Source organism: Cebidichthys violaceus, unplaced genomic scaffold (genome assembly GCF_023349555.1).
Source record: "Cebidichthys violaceus isolate CVI_PGR_0920_01 unplaced genomic scaffold, fCebVio1.0.p SCAF_123, whole genome shotgun sequence".
Taxonomy (NCBI): domain Eukaryota; kingdom Metazoa; phylum Chordata; class Actinopteri; order Perciformes; family Stichaeidae; genus Cebidichthys; species Cebidichthys violaceus.
In genome coordinates this window covers 232,759-257,782 of record NW_027176289.1, presented here as the reverse complement: position 1 = coordinate 257,782, position 25,024 = coordinate 232,759, and the positions used below count along the sequence as shown (strand labels likewise).

Sequence of the window (25,024 nt, the reverse complement as noted above, 5' to 3'; positions counted from 1 at the left end):
TGGTTATTTTAAGTCTCTGATATGTTAAAATTCTTAAGAAAAATGGTATAATACAAAATATATTTTGTATTCTACTTATGTTTTTCTCATGATTCATTGAAAGTAAGCTTCTCCTGAAGATATCTGCTGATCTGTTAGATATGACAGAATAATGTAGATTACAGTTCATGTTTACATACAAGACATTTGACATAGCTCTGTTTTTGTTAAGTGTCTATGAATAAGGTATGGCAGCGTTGTATGTTTAATGTACAGTCTTGACTTGAAAAAAAGAATGAATTCTTTCATTTAACACTTTTTCTTTACCTTCTTTAAAAGTGTTTAACACAGACACAGGGTTTCTGTAGACCTCGGTTTATGAAAAAACAACATTTACATTTTGAAACATCATGGTTATGTAAAACCAAGGTGACTTTTGTCATATTGTTTATTTGTATATTTAAATAAGAGCATAACCAAATGCAGCACAGCACAGGATACTTGAAATACTGAAAGCTGAGCAGACATTTGATTGCAAAGCGATTCCAAGTTTGGTTGATTTGCTGCAAAGAGTGAAAATACTGGACTTTGTGTATGTGAGTACCAATGTATTCATTCTTTTATTATTATTATTATTATTATTATTAGTAGTAGTAGTAGTAGTAGTAGTAGTAGTAGTTATTAGGCATTTTATTATCAGTATAGTACAGAATTTATACAACTCTCAAAACTATAGCTATTACAAATATTTGACCAAGCCACGGTCGAGCTTACTGAAGGTGTAAAATATCTTGTACATATGCAGGATATATGCTCTAATGGCAAATTATGCTTTTAGTGCTTTTCTAACTTGCTTATATATATATATATATATATATATATATATGTACATACATACATACATACATACATACATACATACTGTATATCTTTTTTTTTTTACTTTTCAGTGAAATCAGAAATGGATTGGACCGTGCTTTTGATTTCCGTCTTTTTTGGTAAGAGTGACAATATCTTTACATAATTACATTGTGATTGGTGATTGTTGTTGGTTCTCATTTGTATTTCCTTTTGAATCAGACAGATGAGAAATGTCGGCCTGTAAAAACTAGTTAATGTACAGAAGGGCTTCTGAAATCGTATGACCTTTGACCATCATTGTTCATCCCTTAATTCAGATGGAAAATGTCAGAAGATTGTTAATTCATGTTAAAAGACAAATAGAAACCAGTGGCCAGCTCAATTGAATATATCTTCTTCCTTTTTTGACACTTACAATTAACCATCACACTCATAAAGATATGATTAGAAGAAATTTGTCTACAATAATTGCAATACTGCATGTGATTAAATTAGAACACATTTTTTCTATACGATAGACAAAGGAAAGTTTTTCTGACTCCTCTTCTGGCAGGTTGATTTATTTGATGCTGTTGATCATTGTAGTGGCCATTTGTCCTTAAATCAAAATAAAACAAACATTAATCAAAGGGCCACTGACGCACCGTGGTTTGTGGTTTACGCAGGCTGAAAGAGTAGATTGTCCATACAGGATTCCGTTTTTCTCATTTATTTGGCAAACCAAACACAAACAAAAAGAACAAAGAAAACTCCGGTCGCTGGCTCTCCTGCGCAGTTAAAAACCAGGCCCACCCCGGTGCATGCTGGTCCTATACCTACCTACTCCGATAACTAATCACAGGTGCCCACAGTGTTACCCAATGGATAAGCAAAACAAACTATCCCAAAAACTAAGTACACTTAAACAACAAAAATAATTTAACTAAACAAAAGACTAATAAAGAGAAAAAGCAATCTTAATATATCAAAAACAATCTAACCTAAATAAGCACACATCTAGAATAATTAAAGAATACTACTTATGAATTAAATAACAAATACTAACATAAAATATATAGCTCCTACAATCATATTGAGCCAAAACTGAACAAAAAGACTGTCAACAGTCATTTTAAAAATATGTGATTTGTAGTCAATTGGCCAAAACGTGTACGAACACTAACCTGGTCTGATCTCTCTCTAATTCATCTTAGAAACTAAAAATAAAGCCTTTTGAAATGATTCAGATCAACAGATCCAACCATGATTTTTGATAGTTCACAGCCAAATGTGCCCTCTCTCTCATCAACCCTCAGGACTTGGCCTTACTTCCTGTTCTCACGCCGCCCTTGTCCCTCGAGAGTACCACCATGTCAACCTGCCAATGAAATGGACCGATGCTCAGCACTACTGCAGACTGAAACACACTGACCTGGCGACCATTGAAAGCATGGAAGACGCAAGCAGGCTGAACAGACCTAGTTCGATCTCCTCATGGATCTGGATTGGACTGACCGATGACCCAAAATCCTGGAAGGGAATCATGGGCAATGATGCAAACTCCTGGAGATGGTCCGCAACTGGTGGAACAAGCATAACTGGCTACCAAAACTGGCAACCAGGTCAACCAGATGACTATAACTACGATCAGGCATGTGTGATAATGCAGTCTAATGGAAGATGGGATGATATTGACTGTCTGACCAGACTATATTTTGTTTGTTACGGTAAGAAAAAATAATGTGTTTATTGATTTAAAGAGTGAACCGAGAATTAAAAAGCAGTATAGAAATGCATACTGTAGTTGAAAGTTTATTTGGGTGTGATCCGAAGAAAATATTATTGGCGTTGCCAAATCAATTTGCAGAATTTCTTCTAGTTGTTTATTGAACATTTTTATCTCCAGTACACTTTTGGAGCCTGAATGTTCATATTGTTCTGATAATTGTAGCTTTTATCAATGAACCTATTATGAACGGATAGCGTACGTTCTGTTTAAAATAATGAGAGGAAATTAAAAGAATGAGAGCCTGTTAACTCTGCCTAAATGCATTTATTTGGTCTCATTTATATCTTATATTTCTTCAAAAATGGCTGGTTTGCATATTCAAGATAATATGAGATCATGCGGAAATGTTCAAGCTCAACTTAATTTTTTTCAGAAAAATCTGGCCATTTTGTTTTAAAGGTCTTACTAAAATGAGAAAATACTTGATCACACACTCGAGTCTTTGCAGTAACAGAAGCTTTTTTTGTCTTCTATCGGTAGATCAACATTTAACTGACCAGAAAGTATATACTTTAATTAAGACCCACCTGACTTGGACGGATGCCCAGACTTACTGCAGAACACATCACACCGAGCTGGCTATGATCGAGAATGATGAAGAAAACTCAAGGCTGACTTCAGTAATACCACCGTACTATGTGTGGACTGGCTTGTACCGTGTGCTGTGGAGGTGGTCCGACAAGAGCAGCAGCTCCTTCAGAAACTGGCAAAGTGGAAAAATGGATGGTAACAATTACTGTGCAGCTGAGAATTCACAACACCAGTGGAATGATTTGCACTGTAACACTGAGCTTACCTTCTGGTGCCATGGAGGTAAAAATATATATATATATATATAAATCACATATTTACTTCTCTGTTTTGTTTTTTTCTGTCAGTGCAATAATATTTCTCTCCTTGGCTTCTGGTTGTTTGTTGGACCGTCCAGCCCTTAAAGTGAAGATGACCGTGGTGAGGGTGAAGATTCAGACCAATGCTGACCTTTCAAATCCAGCTACTAACACTCAGATCCTACAGCAGGTAGAGTTCCAGCCCATATTCTCATTCTCTCATGAGAAAAAAAGAGGAAACATTTTTGGCCATCGTCAGACCTTAGATCAGATCTCAGGATTCGGTCCTCAGGCTTCAGAACCCGGCTATGAGACCTGAGTATCAGAACTTTGGTATCAGATTTTAAGATCAGTTGCCAGAATCGGGCATCAGAATCGGTTCTAATCAGAACTCACGGCATCGGACCTTAGAATCAGTTAACCTTTGGCATCAGACCTCAAGAATCAGACTTCAGTAACAAATGAGATGAAAATGTACTATGTTAACAGCTGTTAAATCACATAACTCCCTCAAGTAAAACTGTGTTGCATTAATTATTTTTTTATTTTATGCTTTATGATGGTACATTATCCAAAACACCTGTGTCATTTTTGACAATATTACTGCTCATCCTCATTTCCAGGGCGTCGGATACCGACCGCTTCGTCACGCCCCCTTTAGGGTCTGATACCGACGCACAGGGTATCCTTCAGCGTCCGTATGAGACGCAGCGGTCTTTCAAGTAAATGCCGTGTAAACCCATCCGCGTCATTATTAGACACTCAGAGAAAACGTGTGGTTGAATAAAGACTGAGAAAACCCACACGGGGCTGGAGAGACCAACACAGGACTTTTAACCAGAAGAATTATTTAGAAGTTATGTTACTGATGTTTGTGACGTGTTTGTTTACATTTTACGAAGTTTACGTACATATCTAAAGCCCAGTTTATTTCTCTTCAGCTGGCTGCAGCGCAAAAAGATCAGGGATGGACTGACTTCAAGCTGGGATGGAAGATTCTGCCCAGAAAGCAGGAGAAACTCACAGAACCTCAATGCATTTTAAATTTATAACATATTTTTTTTATCTGCAAGCCTACTAAATCATATAATGATTTTGTTGTGTTGTTAATCAAGTAATTTGTGTATGTAATTAGACATCCGCTAATAGAAGATTAGGCTTTTTGTTGTTTACATAGTCCTTTTGTTCTGGTTACCAGGGTAACAACAGCAAACACTTGTCAACAGAAGAGCTACTGGTCTGTCTGTTTTAAAAAAGTCAGTCCAAAAGTAATGACTTTAAACACATATGTTGTCTTACTTTTTTAACAATTGTATTGACACCTTCACTTGTACATGATACATGATGGATAAAGGACGTGACGTTATTACTGTCATCACCAGCTTTGTTTGGAATTGCTTTTGTTGTCAGACATGTTTTAAGACAAGTATATAAAGATACTCTGTGAATAATAATTTGTGTCTGATGTGGGTCTTTTTTCACAAAAAAAAGTTGAAACTTAAAATGACCTCTCTTCCTTCTCCCTCACTGAAAAATCCAGAATCTATGAATATGCAAATATCTTCTCATTTCAAAAGTTTAACTGCTGAAGACAAGATGTCTTCCACCTCAGTGTAAAGTCCATTATCAGTGTTTGTTCTCTGGTTTCAAGTTTCCACATTAGACACTTGTATATGTGTGTGACATTCAAGTCAATAGCATTGGTCCTCATAAACAAAATCAGCCATCACACTTAGTTGTAACACGATCCTTGTGTGTCGTCATGAGTCGTGTTTTCATTCAATTGTCTAGAGAATTCTAAGCAAACTTTGGAGCAAATAAACTTGGCTACGCAAAGTGTAGTGTGGTCAGAAGTAGACTGTAATCTGCCAACAAACAGTGCAGTGTAGTAGAGGTTGCGAATTGGAAACAAAACAAGTTGCCTTGGTCACCTAACCATCTGCGACTTATTTGGCAAAGACGTTTCAATAATCCATTTAGTGCTCTTTTAAAACAAAGGCAAAAACCACCTCAAGGGAACGCAAAAACGTTATAATTTAATCAAATTGTGCCCTTTCCATACAGCTTTACTGTAATGTCGTACTGATAATGTTGCCCAGATGAAGTATAATGAAATGGGCTCAGACTGTAGGAACTCCAGAATAATTATAAGTGTCACACTCACTTAGATTTATAAAAAACTAAAATTGCCGCCTCACGGTTGAGCATCTGCTCAAGTGTCAAGATTTGCTGCTTTTCTCTGTTTTATATAATTGTAAACTGAATATATTTGGGTTTGTCTATCCTGACATATGTTGAACAAAACAGTACATATGAAGATGTGTTGGATTGTGGGGGATTATATTTTTATTTAATTTGCTCTTTTATGTCAGTTTGTTTTGGCCATGTTTCACGTTTTCTGGAAATGAAGACAATAAATGTATATCCAGGAACACTGACAGCAGAAACAGCTGACAAGTCATGTGAGTTGAATGTTTCCTACAACAGAACTTATTAATATAACTAATATTACTGCCTACAGCAGGCAAGAGAAAACATTTAATTTACTTTTGTAAGTTAAATGTTTGACCTTTTATTACCATCTAAGGCACTTTAAGAATCTTAAAGATCTGTAGATAGCTTTTAATTACAGTGAGAAGTTAACAATAAACTATATTTAATTCAATAAAATGACTAACTGCTAATTGTTTGAACTGAAGTTGTAAATCAGATGTAAAATAAGAAAAGAGCCAAAAGTACGACAGTCCAGTTTACACACACACACACACACACACACACACACACACACACACACACACACACACACACACCTACCTTCATTACATGACCTTTGATATCACACAGCCTTAACTCAACAATGAGCTTAAAACAAAGGCAAATGCAGCAGCAGCAGAGACACTACAGATCCATTTACATTTACTTTTACTGGTTTGAATAAGAAATCACTTCCACAAATTTGCTTGCTCATTTCCTTTCTTTTGCTGTCTGTAATCCACCGCAAATAATGTTTTGACACACAAATTGATTAGATTCAAATCTCCTGACCTTGTGTAGTCTCGGGGTTAACCACAACAATCAGCATTGTGAGAGATGCAGGACTTTCCAAAAGTTAGTGCATACCGTAAGGTTCATTTTCAGATGTGGAGGGAAGTCAGATTTGACCTCTGAGGACTGTGAGGAGTCAAATACAATATGGCCGCCAGTCCCCTGGATCGAAATTTGGAATTCATCGCTTTTTTAAAGTAAATATTTATAATGACCCAAATGCATTTCATTTAATTCTAGTGATCTCAAATTGATCACCAAAATGAATGGGCCTTCAATGTTTTTCTACACTGTATGGTTCCAAAAAAAAGCTTCAACATTAAACCCAGGGGACTTGTCGGTCAAATCTGACTTCCCTTCACATCTGAAAATAAACATCATGGTATGTATAACTATGCTACAAATGCACAGTTATAACACCAGAGCTTTTACAAATATGTTTTTTGCTGTCTGTCGTGTTCTTCCAACTTTGTGGTTGGAAGTGTTTGAGAAAGACCCTTTACTGTTTCAGTGTGACAATGCCGTCCATCAGGAAATGGTTTTCCCAGTTTGGTGTGGAAGAACTTAACTGGTCTGCACAGAGCCCTGACCTCAACCCCGTCCAACACCTTTGGGAATGTGTAAAGTGTGTCGTTTCAACACATTCTCACCCCAATAAGTGAGATACCACAGCTTCGACAGTGCTCCTAAGCTTCAGACTGACCTCTGAATTTTAGTAACTGGACTCACACATGACTGTCATGACTGTCCAAAGAAAGACAATTCGTTTTCAAATCCCTTAGTTACCAGTGGTCTACAAAATCTGTATTTAAGAATATATTTTGCAGTAAAATATTTTTTTTTGCAGGATTTTCAACCTTTGTTTCTTTATAATGCCTTTAAGACATGACTTCTTTCTTCACAAGGATTGTATGAAGGCAATAAAGTAGTCCATGAATATGAGATATGAGCTTACAGTTAAAATAGTTACTTAGAATTAGAATTCCTCCTCGGCTTTGCGGAGGTTGGTTGATGGTGTTTTGCCGGTAACAGATGTTGTCTTCTTGTTTCTACGTAGTACATTGTGTTTGTTCGCCTCTGGCAATTCTGACAAATTTGCATCTATTAGTGACGCAGAGTGACTAACGACTCACCTGACATAATGTGCACCCAGAAAGGGTTTATTTGAACCCAAACCATGATCTTTTCCTCACCTAACTAGGTAGATTTGTTGCTTAAACCTAAGGATATTTCTGGCAGAAAACTGGATGTTTTGAACGAGTTGGTCTTTTAAAATTGCCTTGCGTTTCTTTTCTCAATGCCTTTTAAAAGGTGCAGTACAAACAAACATGACCAAAACAGTCAGTTAATGCAGCTTGAGCAAAAGGTGCAAAATATGTTGAGAAATGCAACACTTTTTTATGCTGAGAGGAGGCTGATGACTTCATTGTTGAATATTTATGATGCAACCAACCTCCAAAGGATGACTTTTCCCAAAGTCATGTTTTGCATATGAAAATATTGTCAAGCACTATATATTACTCAAGGGGGTTTTAGCCAATGTTTTCTTTGTCTGAATTATTGGATGATTAACAACAAGGAGTTCAAATCTCAACCTTACAACATTCAACGGCTGGATTTTAAACTTGTATGTATACTTTAATTTCTCCATTTCACTTTAACAATAAACAAGGACTGCAGGGGAATAATTGTTTACTTAAGAGCTGGTAGAGGAGCAGGTCCCAATTACACATCAAACGGTGGTGAAAATTGAACCCAGTTTAAAGCTGGATCTCTAGACTTTGTCGGACCTGCAAATCACCAAAATTGTGATTACCGGGCATCACCAAATACAGAATAACATGCATATATCCTTGTGCCTACTTTGTTGTGTTTTAAGGTGCCTCTACACACCAATTATAATAATAGTACACTGGTGTTTTCAATTAATTTCTAATTAGAGCTCTTCCTTGTTTTCCCATTATTGTTGTTGCAGCTGCTAGGACTTTTCTGTATCTTTTCATTCATGAAGTTTAGTGAGCAGAGCAGAGATCTCAATCAGCCAGAATAACTGGAAACACCTGCATTGCTCATGCAGAGGTTTGAAAGTTCAGTTTTACATTAATTATTTGCCCATTTTTCTTCTTGTTTGCAGTGAAAATCAGAAATGGATTGTTATGTGACTCTGATTCTCCTCTTCTTTGGTAAGGTCAAGTCATTTAAATAATTTAATGACGGATGAGATGTCTGTTTTGGTTTTCAGTTCACACTTAAACCCAACAAAACACTGTAAGCTTGTTGAGTCATGCAGGTAAAAACAGAGTAAATTCACTGGGGACAAAGGTTTATGCATAGTATATTATCAAAAGAAGGATTTATTATGATCCTCACTGGCAATTAAAATATATTATGAAGCATAAATGAGCATAAAAACTCTTTGTTTATTTTCATTGGAAGACATTTTTAACAGGAATCTTTTTTCTTACTCGCCTCATTTGGTGAGCAATTTGAATTACATGAATAGACATGTTGTTGAACCAAGAAATATATTCATAAATACATTTTTATAGAAGTATGAGCAGGAAAAGTGCTTCATAGTGACCTAATTTAAACCAAATATAGCTGAAATCTCTCAGGTTAACAAGACTAAAGACATAAGTCACGGCAGAGTTAAAGTAGTAAGTACCATAGTCTTAAAACTAGGAGTAAAGCTCCGAATTCAAAATGTTACTTGAGTTAATGTACAGAAGTATTATCAGCAAATTAAACCAACTCATAATGGCTCCTTTCAAAGTGTTATGTCACCAGTGAATATTATATTTAACAATTTAAGATACTTAGTATAGTACTGGGTCGATTAGTAGCTAAGGCTTAGCTACTAATCGACCCCGATTAGTGCTAAGCACTTTATTATATTACATGTATTTTTTTATATGTAAAAAGTAACTGTAGTAAGAATAATAATGGCGTGAAAGAAATTAACAGTGATAGTTGTCAAGCTATGAACAATCTGCATGAGTTGCTTGGATTTAATGCTGTTATATGTTGATGGAAATTATTACATGCATTGTAAATCACTGTAAATCTGCCCTCCCTCACCAACCCTCAGGATTTAGCCTCAGCTCCTGCTCTCACTTCCTCCCGCGTAAGTACTACCATGTTAATTTAGAGTTGACCTGGGCTGATGCTCAGCTTTACTGCAGAGAGAAATACACCGACCTGGCGACCATCGAAATCAATGATGATGTAAGCAGCCTACGACCTGCTTTACCCAATGGATGGATATGGATCGGGATGAGTGACGACCCAAAATCCTGGAAGGACAGCATGGGCAATGACAGCAACTCCTGGAGATGGTCGGCGACTGGTGAAACGAGCAAAACTGGTTACCAAAACTGGGAGACAGGGGAACCATCTGCTGAAAAAGCAGATGAAAACTGTGTCGGGATGCTCTCTAATGGAAAATGGACTGATATGTTATGTGAATCATATTCATTTGATTTTATTTGCTACACTGGTAAGAAATGATTTGAGTTCATGGATTTTACACACTGAATGCATTTGTCCTCTGACACAATTTCACAGAAAATGTCACAGATACCGCTCTTTTTGTGAAATTGCCACCATCTAAGGCGAAAGCTGTATTCACACCAGGTTTGTTGAGGTAATATATATATATATATATATATATATATATATATATATATATATATATACGTATATATATATATACACACAGAGAGCGAGAGAGAGATAAATCGACTAAAAATATTTATATGTTTTTTGCTGCATAGTTAAAACTTGATTTTTAAAAAGGTAGACATTACCAAATATACATCAGTAATTAATTGTTACACTGCCTTCACTTCTGTCTATTGCAGAGACGAAACAAACTGAGAAAACCTATGTGTTCATCTTAATGAAGAAAACGTGGTCCAACGCCCGCGACTACTGTAGAAAACACTACACAGACTTAGCTATGATTGAGAACGATAAAGAAAACACTGAGGTCTATTCTGAAAAACCAGGCAATATTACAGCTTGGATCGGTCTGTACCGAGTGCGGTGGACTTGGTCCGACAAGTCCCAAAGCTCCTTCAAATCCTGGCGACAGGGCAGCCCAGATCACTATGGTGGCTCACAGTATTGTATGGCTGTGAATTCTTTAATTAAATGGAATGACGGAGCCTGCAGTGAAAGGTTTACTTTTATCTGCCATCAAGGTGATTATTCAACAAGAAATTCTTGTGATCTATAATCAAAATTTACAGTATGAGTCTCGCTGTTTTGTGACTGCAAGTTTATTTTACTGTTCAGCTGTAAAACTGAAGACTATGCTCAGGATGGAGATTAAGACGGACGCTGACATCACAGATCCAGCTACTAACACCCAGATCCTGCAGAAGGTACAGCTCTTTCTCTGTTTTTGTTTATTTTAGGAGGTAAAATGAAAGTGGATGAAGAAAATGACAGAAAACTAAAGAGTGTACTTTATTTAATGTATTTCTCTTCAGCTGGCAGCAGTGCTAAAAGATCAGGGATGGACTGACTTCAAACTGGGATGGAAGATTCCGCCCAGAAAGCAGGAGAAACGCACAGAACCTCAATGCATTTTAAATTTATAAAAAAAAAATGTATCTGGAAGCCTACTAAATCATATAATGATTTTGTTTTGTTGTGTTGTTAATCAAGTAATTTGTGTATGTAATTAGACATCCGCTAATACAAGATTAGGCTTTTTGTTGTTTACATAGTCGTTAAACTTTTGTTCTGGTTACCAGGGTAACAACAGCAAACACTTGTTGTCAATAGAGGAGCTAATGGTCTGTCTGTTTTAAAAAAGTCAGTCCAAAAATAATGACTTTAAACACTTACATCTTTTTTTTAATCTTCAGTTACCTAATTTTCTGTTGTCTTACTTTTTTAACAATTGTATTGACACCTTCACTTGTACATGATACATGATAAATAAAGGACGTGATGTTATTACTGTCATCACCAGCTTTGTTTAGAATTGCTTTTGTTGTCAGACATGTTTTAAGACAAGTATATAAAGATACTCTGTAGTGAATCATAATTTGTGTCTGATGTGGGTCTTTTTTCACTGAAAAATTTTAAACTTAAAATTACCTCTCTTCCTTCTCCCTCACTGAAAAATCCAGAATCTATGAATATGCAAATATCTTCTCATTTCAAAAGTTTAACTGCTGAAGACAAGATGTCTTCCACCTCAGTGTAAAGTCCATTATCAGTGTTTGTTCTCTGGTTTCAAGTTTCCACATTACACACTTGTATATGTGTGTGACATTCAAGTCAATAGCATTGGTCCTCATAAACAAAATCAGCCATCACACTTAGTTGTAACACGATCCTTGTGTGTCGTCATGAGTCGTGTTTTCATTCAATTGTCTAGAGAATTCTAAGCAAACTTTGGAGCAAATAAACTTGGCTACGCAAAGTGTAGTGTGGTCAGAAGTAGACTGTAATCTGCCAACGAACAGTGCAGTGTAGTAGAGGTTGCGAATTGGAAACAAAACAAGTTGCCTTGGTCATCTAACCATCTGCGACTTATTTGGCAAAGACGTTTCAATAATCCATTTAGTGCTCTTAAAACAAAGGCAAAAACCACCTCAAGGGAACGCAAAAACGTTATAATTTAATCAAATTGTGCTCTTTCCATACAGCTTTACTGTAATGTCGTACTGATAATGTTGCCCAGATGAAGTATAATGAAATGGGCTCAGACTGTAGGAACTCCAGAATAAGTGTCACACTCACTTAGATTTATAAAAAAACAAAAATTGCTCAAGTATCAAGATTTGCTGCTTTTCTCTGTTTTATATAATTGTAAACTGAAAATCTTTGGGTTTTGGGTTTGTCTATCCTGTCATATGTCCCCCTGGATTATGAAGGATTATAAAAGGGATTTTTTCACTATTTTCTGTCGTTTTGTTGACAAAACGATTAATCGGGATCAGCTGAGGAATGGATAATGAAACAAATCAGTTGGAGCCCCATGAAAGACACCTTTAGTAACTAAAATGAGGTATTACATCATGGTCCCGTCATGGTCTGTACACAAAAGGTAACCTTTAACTAGGTCATGCTTTGCATATGAAAATAGTAGCGAGAGCACATACCTTACAGTACTTATCTGTGGGAATAGCAGCCGTATGTATGTTTGGAGGATGAAAGAGTTCAGATCTCAACAATGATTGTGAGTTTGCCTTTATATTTCAAGGGAATAAGTGATGAAATTTAGTTTACAATATTCTCCGCAAGACATTGGACCAGGTCTAGATCAAAAATCACTTGTCTTAATCTTGTCAAATCTCAACCCCATTAATCCAGAGAAGCAAAAGATTGTTGAAGACTACATTTCAGATAGTGAACCCGTTGTTGTATTTGTAAAAACACACACAAAAAAGGGGATTTTATTGTCTTTTCCCAGGTCTAGATCAAAAATCACTATACTTAGACATGTCAAATCCAAACTAGAGTAACAGGGAAGGTGTAAAGTGTAAAGTCTAATTATAACAATTACTTCAGCGCCGTACCTCATTACTTGTTGCACCCGCCTCGGTGTCCTCTCACATTATCATTTTAAGATAAATTGTCTTGTAGTTTTGGTTATTTTAAGTCTCTGATATGTTAAAATTCTTAAGAAAAATGGTATAATACAAAATATATTTTGTATTCTACTTATGTGTTTCTCATGATTCGTTGAAAGTAAGCTTCTCCTGAAGATATCTGCTGATCTGTTAGATATGACAGAATAATGTAGATTACAGTTCATGTTTACATACAAGACATTTGACATAGCTCTGTTTTTGTTAAGTGTCTATGAACAAGGTATGGCAGCGTTGTATGTTTAATGTGCAGTCTTGACTTGAAAAAAAGAATGAATTCTTTCATTTAACACTTTTTCTTTACCTTCTTTAAAAGTGTTTAACACAGACACAGGGTTTCTGTAGACCTCGGTTTATGAAAAAACAACATTTACATTTTGAAACATCATGGTTATGTAAAACCAAGGTGACTTTTGTCATATTGTTTATTTGTATATTTAAATAAGAGCATAACCAAATGCAGCACAGCACAGGATACTTGAAATACTGAAAGCTGAGCAGACATTTGATTGCAAAGCGATTCCAAGTTTGGTTGATTTGCTGCAAAGAGTGAAAATACTGGACTTTGTGTATGTGAGTACCAATCTATTCATTCTTTTATTATTATTATTATTATTATTATTATTATTATTAGTAGTAGTAGTAGTAGTAGTTATTAGGCATTTTATTATCAGTATAATACAGAATTTATACAACTCTCAAAACTATAGCTATTACAAATATTTGACCAAGCCACGGTCGAGCTTACTGAAGGTGTAAAATATCTTGTACATATGCAGGATATATGCTCTAATGGCAAATTATGCTTTTAGTGCTTTTCTAACTTGCTTATATATATATATATATATATGTACATACATACATACATACATACATACATACATACATACATACTGTATATCTTTTTTTTTTTACTTTTCAGTGAAATCAGAAATGGATTGGACCGTGCTTTTGATTTCCGTCTTTTTTGGTAAGAGTGACAATATCTTTACATAATTACATTGTGATTGGTGATTGTTGTTGGTTCTCATTTGTATTTCCTTTTGAATCAGACAGATGAGAAATGTCGGCCTGTAAAAACTAGTTAATGTACAGAAGGGCTTCTGAAATCGTATGACCTTTGACCATCATTGTTCATCCCTTAATTCAGATGGAAAATGTCAGAAGATTGTTAATTCATGTTAAAAGACAAATAGAAACCATTGGCCAGCTCAATTGAATATATCTTCTTCCTTTTTTGACACTTACAATTAACCATCACACTCATAGAGATATGATTAGAAGAAATGTATCTACAATAATTGCAATACTGCATGTGATTAAATTAGAACACATTTTTTCTATACGATAGACAAAGGAAAGTTTTTCTGACTCCTCTTCTGGCAGGTTGATTTATTTGATGCTGTTGATCATTGTAGTGGCCATTTGTCCTTAAATCAAAATAAAACAAACATTAATCAAAGGGCCACTGACGCACCGTGGTTTGTGGTTTACGCAGGCTGAAAGAGTAGATTGTCCATACAGGATTCCGTTTTTCTCATTTATTTGGCAAACCAAACACAAACAAAAAGAACAAAGAAAACTCCGGTCGCTGGCTCTCCTGCGCAGTTAAAAACCAGGCCCACCCCGGTGCATGCTGGTCCTATACCTACCTACTCCGATAACTAATCACAGGTGCCCACAGTGTTACCCAATGGATAAGCAAAACAAACTATCCCAAAAACTAAGTACACTTAAACAACAAAAATAATTTAACTAAACAAAAGACTAATAAAGAGAAAAAGCAATCTTAATATATCAAAAACAATCTAACCTAAATAAGCACACATCTAGAATAATTAAAGAATACTACTTATGAATTAAATAACAAATACTAACATAAAATATATAGCTCCTACAATCATATTGAGCCAAAACTGAACAAAAAGACTGTCAACAGTCATTTTAAAAATATGTGATTTGTAGTCAATTGGCCAAAACGTGTACGAACACTAACCTGGTCTGATCTCTCTCTAATTCATCTTAGAAACTAAAAATAAAGCCTTTTGAAATGATTCAGATCAACAGATCCAACCATGATTTTTGATAGTTCACAGCCAAATGTGCCCTCTCTCTCATCAACCCTCAGGACTTGGCCTTACTTCCTGTTCTCACGCCGCCCTTGTCCCTCGAGAGTACCACCATGTCAACCTGCCAATGAAATGGACCGATGCTCAGCACTACTGCAGACTGAAACACACTGACCTGGCGACCATTGAAAGCATGGAAGACGCAAGCAGGCTGAACAGACCTAGTTCGATCTCCTCATGGATCTGGATTGGACTGACCGATGACCCAAAATCCTGGAAGGGAATCATGGGCAATGATGCAAACTCCTGGAGATGGTCCGCAACTGGTGGAACAAGCATAACTGGCTACCAAAACTGGCAACCAGGTCAACCAGATGACTATAACTACGATCAGGCATGTGTGATAATGCAGTCTAATGGAAGATGGGATGATATTGACTGTCTGACCAGACTATATTTTGTTTGTTACGGTAAGAAAAAATAATGTGTTTATTGATTTAAAGAGTGAACCGAGAATTAAAAAGCAGTATAGAAATGCATACTGTAGTTGAAAGTTTATTTGGGTGTGGTCTGAGGAAAATATTATTGGCGTTGCCAAATCAATTTGCAGAATTTCTTCTAGTCGTTTATTTAACATTTTTATCTCCAGTACACTATTGGAGCCTGAATGTTCATATTGTTATATTTCTTCAAAAATGGCTGGTTTGCATATTCAAAATAATATGAGATGATGCGGAAATGTTCAAGCTCAACTTAATTTTTTTCAGAAAAATCTGGCCATTTTGTTTTAAAGGTCTTAATAAAATGAGAAAATACTTGATCACACACTCGAGTCTTTGCAGTAACAGAAGCTTTTTTTGTCTTCTATCGGTAGATCAACATTTAACTGACCAGAAAGTATATACTTTAATTAAGACCCACCTGACTTGGACGGATGCCCAGACTTACTGCAGAACACATCACACCGACCTGGCTATGATGGAGAATGATGAAGAAAACTCAAGGCTGACTTCAGTAATACCACCGTACTATGTGTGGACTGGCTTGTACCGTGTGCTGTGGAGGTGGTCCGACAAGAGCAGCAGCTCCTTCAGAAACTGGCAAAGTGGAAAAATGGATGGTAACAATTACTGTGCAGCTGAGAATTCACAACACCAGTGGAATGATTTGCACTGTAACACTGAGCTTACCTTCTGGTGCCATGGAGGTAAAAAAAAAATATATATAAATCACATATTTACTTCTCTGTTTTGTTTTTTTCTGTCAGTGCAATAATATTTCTCTCCTTGGCTTCTGGTTGTTTGTTGGACCGTCCAGCCCTTAAAGTGAAGATGACCGTGGTGAGGGTGAAGATTCAGACCAATGCTGACCTTTCAAATCCAGCTACTAACACTCAGATCCTACAGCAGGTAGAGTTCCAGCCCATATTCTCATTCTCTCATGAGAAAAAAAGAGGAAACATTTTTGGCCATCGTCAGACCTTAGATCAGATCTCAGGATTCGGTCCTCAGGCTTCAGAACCCGGCTATGAGACCTGAGTATCAGAACTTTGGTATCAGATTTTAAGATCAGTTGCCAGAATCGGGCATCAGAATCGGTTCTAATCAGAACTCACGGCATCGGACCTTAGAATCAGTTAACCTTTGGCATCAGACCTCAAGAATCAGACTTCAGTAACAAATGAGATGAAAATGTACTATGTTAACAGCTGTTAAATCACATAACTCCCTCAAGTAAAACTGTGTTGCATTAATTATTTTAATTATTTTATGCTTTATGACGGTACATTATCCAAAACACCTGTGTCGTCTTTAACAATATTACAGCTCATTCTCATTTCCAGGGCGTCGGATACCGACCGCTTCGCCACGCCCCCTTTAGGGTCTGATACCGACGCACAGGGTATCCTTCAGCGTCCGTATGAGACGCAGCGGTCTTTCAAGTAAATGCCGTGTAAACCCATCCGCGTCATTATCAGACACTCAGAGAAAACGTGTGGTTGAATAAAGACTGAGAAAACCCACACGGGGCTGGAGAGACCAACACAGGACTTTTAACCAGAAGAGTTATTTAGAAGTTATGTTACTGATGTTTGTGACGTGTTTGTTTACATTTTACGAAGTTTACGTACATATCTAAAGCCCAGTTTATTTCTCTTCAGCTGGCTGCAGCGCAAAAAGATCAGGGATGGACTGACTTCAAGCTGGGATGGAAGATTCCGCCCAGAAAGCAGAAGAAACTCACAGAACCTCAATGCATTTTAAATTTATAACATATTTTTTTATCTGCAAGCCTACTAAATCATATAATGATTTTGTTGTGTTGTTAATCAAGTAATTTGTGTATGTAATTAGACATCCGCTAATAGAAGATTAGGCTTTTTGTTGGTTACATAGTCCTTTTGTTCTGGTTACCAGGGTAACAACAGCAAACACTTGTCAACAGAAGAGCTACTGGTCTGTCTGTTTTAAAAAAGTCAGTCCAAAAGTAATGACTTTAAACACATATGTTGTCTTACTTTTTTAACAATTGTATTGACACCTTCACTTGTACATGATACATGATGGATAAAGGACGTGACGTTATTACTGTCATCACCAGCTTTGTTTGGAATTGCTTTTGTTGTCAGACATGTTTTAAGACAAGTATATAAAGATACTCTGTGAATAATAATTTGTGTCTGATGTGGGTCTTTTTTCACAAAAAAAAATTGAAACTTAAAATGACCTCTCTTCCTTCTCCCTCACTGAAAAATCCAGAATCTATGAATATGCAAATATCTTCTCATTTCAAAAGTTTAACTGCTGAAGACAAGATGTCTTCCACCTCAGTGTAAAGTCCATTATCAGTGTTTGTTCTCTGGTTTCAAGTTTCCACATTACACACTTGTATATGTGTGTGACATTCAAGTCAATAGCATTGGTCCTCATAAACAAAATCAGCCATCACACTTAGTTGTAACACGATCCTTGTGTGTCGTCATGAGTCGTGTTTTCATTCAATTGTCTAGAGAATTCTAAGCAAACTTTGGAGCAAATAAACTTGGCTACGCAAAGTGTAGTGTGGTCAGAAGTAGACTGTAATCTGCCAACAAACAGTGCAGTGTAGTAGAGGTTGCAAATTGGAAACAAAACAAGTTGCCTTGGTCACCTAACCATCTGCGACTTATTTGGCAAAAACGTTTCAATAATCCATTTAGTGCTCTTTTAAAACAAAGGCAAAAACCACCTCAAGGGAACGCAAAAACGTTATAATTTAATCAAATTGTGCCCTTTCCATACAGCTTTACTGTAATGTCGTACTGATAATGTTGCCCAGATGAAGTATAATGAAATGGGCTCAGACTGTAGGAACTCCAGAATAATTATAAGTGTCACGCTCACTTAGATTTATAAAAAACTAAAATTGCCGCCTCACGGTTGAGCATCTGCTCAAGTGTCAAGATTTGCTGCTTTTCTCTGTTTTATATAATTGTAAACTGAATATATTTGGGTTTGTCTATCCTGACATATGTTGAACAAAACAGTACATATGAAGATGTGTTGGATTGTGGGGGATTATATTTTTTATTTAATTTGCTCTTTTATGTCAGTTTGTTTTGGCCATGTTTCACGTTTTCTGGAAACGAAGACAATAAATGTATATCCAGGAACACTGACAGCAGAAACAGCTGACAAGTCATGTGAGTTGAATGTTTCCTACAACAGAACTTATTAATATAACTAATATTACTGCCTACAGCAGGCAAGAGAAAACATTTAATTTACTTTTGTAAGTTAAATGTTTGACCTTTTATTACCATCTAAGGCACTTTAAGAATCTTAAAGATCTGTAGATAGCTTTTAATTACCGTGAGAAGTTAACAATAAATTATATTTAATTCAATAAAATGACTAACTGCTAATTGTTTGAACTGAAGTTGTAAATCAGATGTAAAATAAGAAAAGAGCCAAAAGTACGACAGTCCAGTTAACACACACACACACACACACACACACACACACACACACACACACACACACACACACACACACCTACCTTCATTACATGACCTTTGATATCACACAGCCTTAACTCAACAATGAGCTTAAAACAAAGGCAAATGCAGCAGCAGCAGAGACACTACAGATCCATTTACATTTACTTTTACTGGTTTGAATAAGAAATCACTTCCACAAATTTGCTTGCTCATTTCCTTTCTTTTGCTGTCTGTAATCCACCGCAAATAATGTTTTGACACACAAATTGATTAGATTCAAATCTCCTGACCTTGTGTAGTCTCGGGGTTAACCACAACAATCAGCATTGTGAGAGATGCAGGACTTTCCAAAAGTTAGTGCATACCGTAAGGTTCATTTTCAGATGTGGAGGGAAGTCAGATTTGACCTCTGAGGACTGTGAGGAGTCAAATACAATATGGCCGCCAGTCCCCTGGATCGAAATTTGGAATTCATCGCTTTTTTAAAGTAAATATTTATAATGACCCAAATGCATTTCATTTAATTCTAGTGATCTCAAATTGATCACCAAAATGAATGGGCCTTCAATGTTTTTCTACACTGTATGGTTCCAAAAAAAAGCTTCAACATTAAACCCAGGGGACTTGTCGGTCAAATCTGACTTCCCTTCACATCTGAAAATAAACATCATGGTATGTATAACTATGCTACAAATGCACAGTTATAACACCAGAGCTTTTACAAATATGTTTTTTGCTGTCTGTCGTGTTCTTCCAACTTTGTGGTTGGAAGTGTTTGAGAAAGACCCTTTACTGTTTCAGTGTGACAATGCCGTCCATCAGGAAATGGTTTTCCCAGTTTGGTGTGGAAGAACTTAACTGGTCTGCACAGAGCCCTGACCTCAACCCCGTCCAACACCTTTGGGAATGTGTAAAGTGTGTCGTTTCAACACATTCTCACCCCAATAAGTGAGATACCACAGCTTCGTCAGTGCTCCTAAGCTTCAGACTGACCTCTGAATTTTAGTAACTGGACTCACACATGACTGTCATGACTGTCCAAAGAAAGACAATTCGTTTTCAAATCCCTTAGTTACCGGTGGTCTACAAAATCTGTATTTAAGAATATATTTTGCAGTAAAATATTTTTTTTTGCAGGATTTTCAACCTTTGTTTCTTTATAATGCCTTTAAGACATGACTTCTTTCTTCACAAGGATTGTATGAAGGCAATAAAGTAGTCCATGAATATGAGATATGAGCTTACAGTTAAAATAGTTACTTAGAATTAGAATTCCTCCTCGGCTTTGCGGAGGTTGGTTGATGGTGTTTTGCCGGTAACAGATGTTGTCTTCTTGTTTCTACGTAGTACATTGTGTTTGTTCGCCTCTGGCAATTCTGACAAATTTGCATCTATTAGTCACGCAGAGTGACTAACAACTCACCTGACATAATGTGCACCCAGAAAGGGTTTATTTGAACCCAAACCATGATCTTTTCCTCACCTAACTAGGTAGATTTGTTGCTTAAACCTAAGGATATTTCTGGCAGAAAACTGGATGTTTTGAACGAGTTGGTCTTTTAAAATTGCCTTGCGTTTCTTTTCTCAATGCCTTTTAAAAGGTGCAGTACAAACAAACATGACCAAAACAGTCAGTTAATGCAGCTTGAGCAAAAGGTGCAAAATATGTTGAGAAATGCAACACTTTTTTATGCTGAGAGGAGGCTGATGACTTCATTGTTGAATATTTATGATGCAACCAACCTCCAAAGGATGACTTTTCCCAAAGTCATGTTTTGCATATGAAAATATTGTCAAGCACTATATATTACTCAAGGGGGTTTTAGCCAATGTTTTCTTTGTCTGAATTATTGGATGATTAACAACAAGGAGTTCAAATCTCAACCTTACAACATTCAACGGCTGGATTTTAAACTTGTAAGTATACTTTAATTTCTCCATTTCACTTTAACAATAAACAAGGACTGCAGGGCAATAATTGTTTACTTCAGAGCTGGTAGAGGAGCAGGTCCCAATTACACATCAAACCGGTGGTGAAAATTGAACCCAGTTTAAAGCTGGATCTCTAGACTTTGTCGGACCTGCAAATCACCAAAATTGTGATTACCGGGCATCACCAAATACAGAATAACATGCATATATCCTTGTGCCTACTTTGTTGTGTTTTAAGGTGCCTCTACACACCAATTATAATAATAGTACACTGGTGTTTTCAATTAATTTCTAATTAGAGCTCTTCCTTGTTTTCCCATTATTGTTGTTGCAGCTGCTAGGACTTTTCTGTATCTTTTCATTCATGAAGTTTAGTGAGCAGAGCAGAGATCTCAATCAGCCAGAATAACTGGAAACACCTGCGTTGCTCATGCAGAGGTTTGAAAGTTCAGTTTTACATTAATTATTTGCCCATTTTCTTTTTGTTTGCAGTGAAAATCAGAAATGGATTGTTATGTGACTCTGATTCTCCTCTTCTTTGGTAAGGTCAAGTCATTTAAATAATTTAATGACGGATGAGATGTCTGTTTTGGTTTTCAGTTCACACTTAAACCCAACAAAACACTGTAAGCTTGTTGAGTCATGCAGGTAAAAACAGAGTAAATTCACTGGGGACAAAGGTTTATGCATAGTATATTATCAAAAGAAGGATTTATTATGATCCTCACTGGCAATTAAAATATATTATGAAGCATAAATGAGCATAAAAACTCTTTGTTTATTTTCATTGGAAGACATTTTTAACAGGAATCTTTTTTCTTACTCGCCTCATTTGGTGAGCAATTTGAACTACATGAATAGACATGTTGTTGAACCAAGAAATATATTAATAAATACATTTTTATAGAAGTATGAGCAGGAAAAGTGCTTCATAGTGACCTAATTTAAACCAAATATAGCTGAAATCTCTCAGGTTAACAAGACTAAAGACATAAGTCACGGCAGAGTTAAAGTAGTAAGTACCATAGTCTTAAAACTAGGAGTAAAGCTCCGAATTCAAAATGTTACTTGAGTTAATGTACAGAAGTATTATCAGCAAATTAAACCAACTCATAATGGCTCCTTTCAAAGTGTTATGTCACCAGTGAATATTATATTTAACAATTTAAGATACTTAGTATAGTACTGGGTCGATTAGTAGCTAAGGCTTAGCTACTAATCGACCCCGATTAGTGCTAAGCACTTTATTATATTACATGTATTTTTTTATATGTAAAAAGTAACTGTAGTAAGAATAATAATGGCGTGAAAGAAATTAACAGTGATAGTTGTCAAGCTATGAACAATCTGCATGAGTTGCTTGGATTTAATGCTGTTATATGTTGATGGAAATTATTACATGCATTGTAAATCACTGTAAATCTGCCCTCCCTCACCAACCCTCAGGATTTAGCCTCAGCTCCTGCTCTCACTTCCTCCCGCGTAAGTACTACCATGTTAATTTAGAGTTGACCTGGGCTGATGCTCAGCTTTACTGCAGAGAGAAATACACCGACCTGGCGACCATCGAAATCAATGATGATGTAAGCAGCCTACGACCTGCTTTACCCAATGGATGGATATGGATCGGGATGAGTGACGACCCAAAATCCTGGAAGGACAGCATGGGCAATGACAGCAACTCCTGGAGATGGTCGGCGACTGGTGAAACGAGCAAAACTGGTTACCAAAACTGGGCGAGAGGGGAACCATCTGGTGAAAAAGCAGATGAAAACTGTGTCGGGATGCTCTCTAATGGAAAATGGAATGATATGTCATGTGAATCATATTCATTAGATTTTATTTGCTACACTGGTAAGAAATGATTTGAGTTCATGGATTTTACACACTGAATGCATTTGTCCTCTGACACAATTTCATAGAAACTGTCACAGATACCGCTCTTTTTGTGAAATTGCCACCATCTAAGGCTAAAGCTGTATTCACACCAGGTTTGTTGAGGTAATATATATATATATATATATATATATATATATACGTATATATATACACACAGAGAGAGAGAGAGAGAAATAGACTAAAAATATGTTTTTGCTGCATAGTTAAAACTAGATTTTTAAAAAAGTAGACATTATCAAATATACATCAGTAATTAATTGTTACACTGCCTTCACTTCTGTCTATTGCAGAGACGAAACAAACTGAGAAAACCTATGTGTTCATCTTAATGAAGAAAACATGGTCCAACGCCCGCGACTACTGTAGAGAACACTACACAGACTTAGCTATGATTGAGAACGATAAAGAAAACGATGAGGTCTATTCTAAAAAACCAGGCAATATTACAGCTTGGATCGGTCTGTACCGAATGCGGTGGACTTGGTCCGACAAGTCCCAAAGCTCCTTCAAATCCTGGCGACAGGGCAGCCCAGATCACTATGGTGGCTCACAGTATTGTATGGCTGTGAATTCTTTAATTCAATGGGATGACGAAACCTGCAGTCAAAGGCATACGTTTATCTGCCATCAAGGTGATTATTCAACAAGAAATTCTTGTGATCTATAATCAAAATTTACAGTATGAGTCTCGCTGTTTTGTGACTGCAAGTTTATTTTACTGTTCAGCTGTAAAACTGAAGACCACGCTCAGGATGGAGATTAAGACGGACGCTGACATCACAGATCCAGCTACTAACACCCAGATCCTGCAGAAGGTACAGCTCTTTCTCTGTTTTTGTTTATTTTAGGAAGTAAAATGAAAGTGGATGAAGAAAATGACAGAAAACTAAAGAGTGTACTTTATTTAATTTATTTCTCTTCAGCTGGCAGCAGTGCTAAAAGATCAGGGATGGACTGACTTCAAACTGGGATGGAAGATTCCGCCCAGAAAGCAGGAGAAACGCACAGAACCTTAATGCATTTTAAATTTATAAAAAAAAAAATGTATCTGCAAGCCTACTAAATCATATAATGATTTTGTTTTGTTGTGTTGTTAATCAAGTAATTTGTGTATGTAATTAGACATCCGCTAATAGAAGATTAGGCTTTTTGTTGTTTACATAGTCGTTAAACTTTTGTTCTGGTTACCAGGGTAACAACAGCAAACACTTGTTGTCAATAGAAGAGCTAATGGTCTGTCTGTTTTAAAAAAGTCAGTCCAAAAATAATGACTTTAAACACTTACATCTTTTTTTTAATCTTCAGTTACCTAATTTTCTGTTGTCTTACTTTTTTAACAATTGTATTGACACCTTCACTTGTACATGATACATGATAAATAAAGGACGTGATGTTATTACTGTCATCACCAGCTTTGTTTAGAATTGCTTTTGTTGTCAGACATGTTTTAAGACGTATATAAAGATAACTCTGTAGTGAATCATAATTTGTGTCTGATGTGGGTCTTTTTTCACTGAAAAATTTGAAACTTAAAATTACCTCTCTTCCTTCTCCCTCATTGAAAATTCCAGAATCTATGAATATGCAAATATCTTCTCATTTCAAAAGTTGAACTGCTGAAGACAAGATGTCTCCCACCTCAGTGTAAAGTCCATTATCAGTGTTTGTTCACTGGAGGTTTCAAGTTTCCACATTACACACTTGTATATGTGTGTGTCATTCAACCTGTACTAAATGGCAGGGGCGTTTCTAGGATTCAAAGAAAGGAGGGGCTTAGCCCCAAGGGGAGGGGCATGTTTGCTCGCGCAGCGCACAGCAATTGTTTTTGGGGCGGCGGATATCCATTGTTTCAGACATCGTTCATAGATTGGTTCAATCAGAAAGAGTGTGATTTTGCTCTGTAGTTTTGCTTGCATTCAGTATATGATAACACAAGAGACAGAATTTCAGGATCATAGTAAAATTTCCGCGTCACTCCCAAATCCTAATTCTTAAAGGGACCGCACACAATGGATGGAGAGTGGACCTGACAGTGTCAACTTTTGAGTTGTTTA

At 36.4% G+C, this 25,024-nt stretch overlaps 1 protein-coding gene and 1 long non-coding RNA gene across 2 annotated transcripts; both read left to right on the top strand.

Moving 5' to 3' along the window:
* The first annotated feature begins 940 nt into the window (after nt 1-940).
* LOC137869485 (uncharacterized) lies at nt 941-4,490 on the top strand. The gene is made up of 5 exons (XM_068706891.1): nt 941-977; nt 2,136-2,470; nt 3,157-3,421; nt 3,537-3,628; nt 4,380-4,490. Exons 1-5 carry the CDS (start codon nt 941-943, stop codon nt 4,488-4,490), a joined length of 840 nt encoding a protein of 279 aa, XP_068562992.1.
* An 11,747-nt stretch (nt 4,491-16,237) lies between these two features.
* LOC137869482 (uncharacterized) lies at nt 16,238-17,384 on the top strand. The gene is made up of 3 exons (XR_011102294.1): nt 16,238-16,367; nt 16,478-16,569; nt 17,322-17,384. It is a non-coding gene; the product is annotated as an uncharacterized lncRNA (long non-coding RNA).
* Nucleotides 17,385-25,024: the final 7,640 nt, after the last annotated feature.

What these genes read in the sequence shown, in the direction of transcription:
- LOC137869485 (XM_068706891.1), top strand. Translation starts at nt 941, where the DNA reads ATGGATTGGACCGTGCTTTTGATTTCCGTCTTTTTTG. An exon ending in TTTGATTTCCGTCTTTTTTG is followed by an intron (nt 978 to 2,135) that starts GTAAGAGTGACA and finishes ATCAACCCTCAG; the next exon opens with GACTTGGCCTTACTTCCTGT. An exon ending in TACCTTCTGGTGCCATGGAG is followed by an intron (nt 3,422 to 3,536) that starts GTAAAAATATAT and finishes TGGACCGTCCAG; the next exon opens with CCCTTAAAGTGAAGATGACC.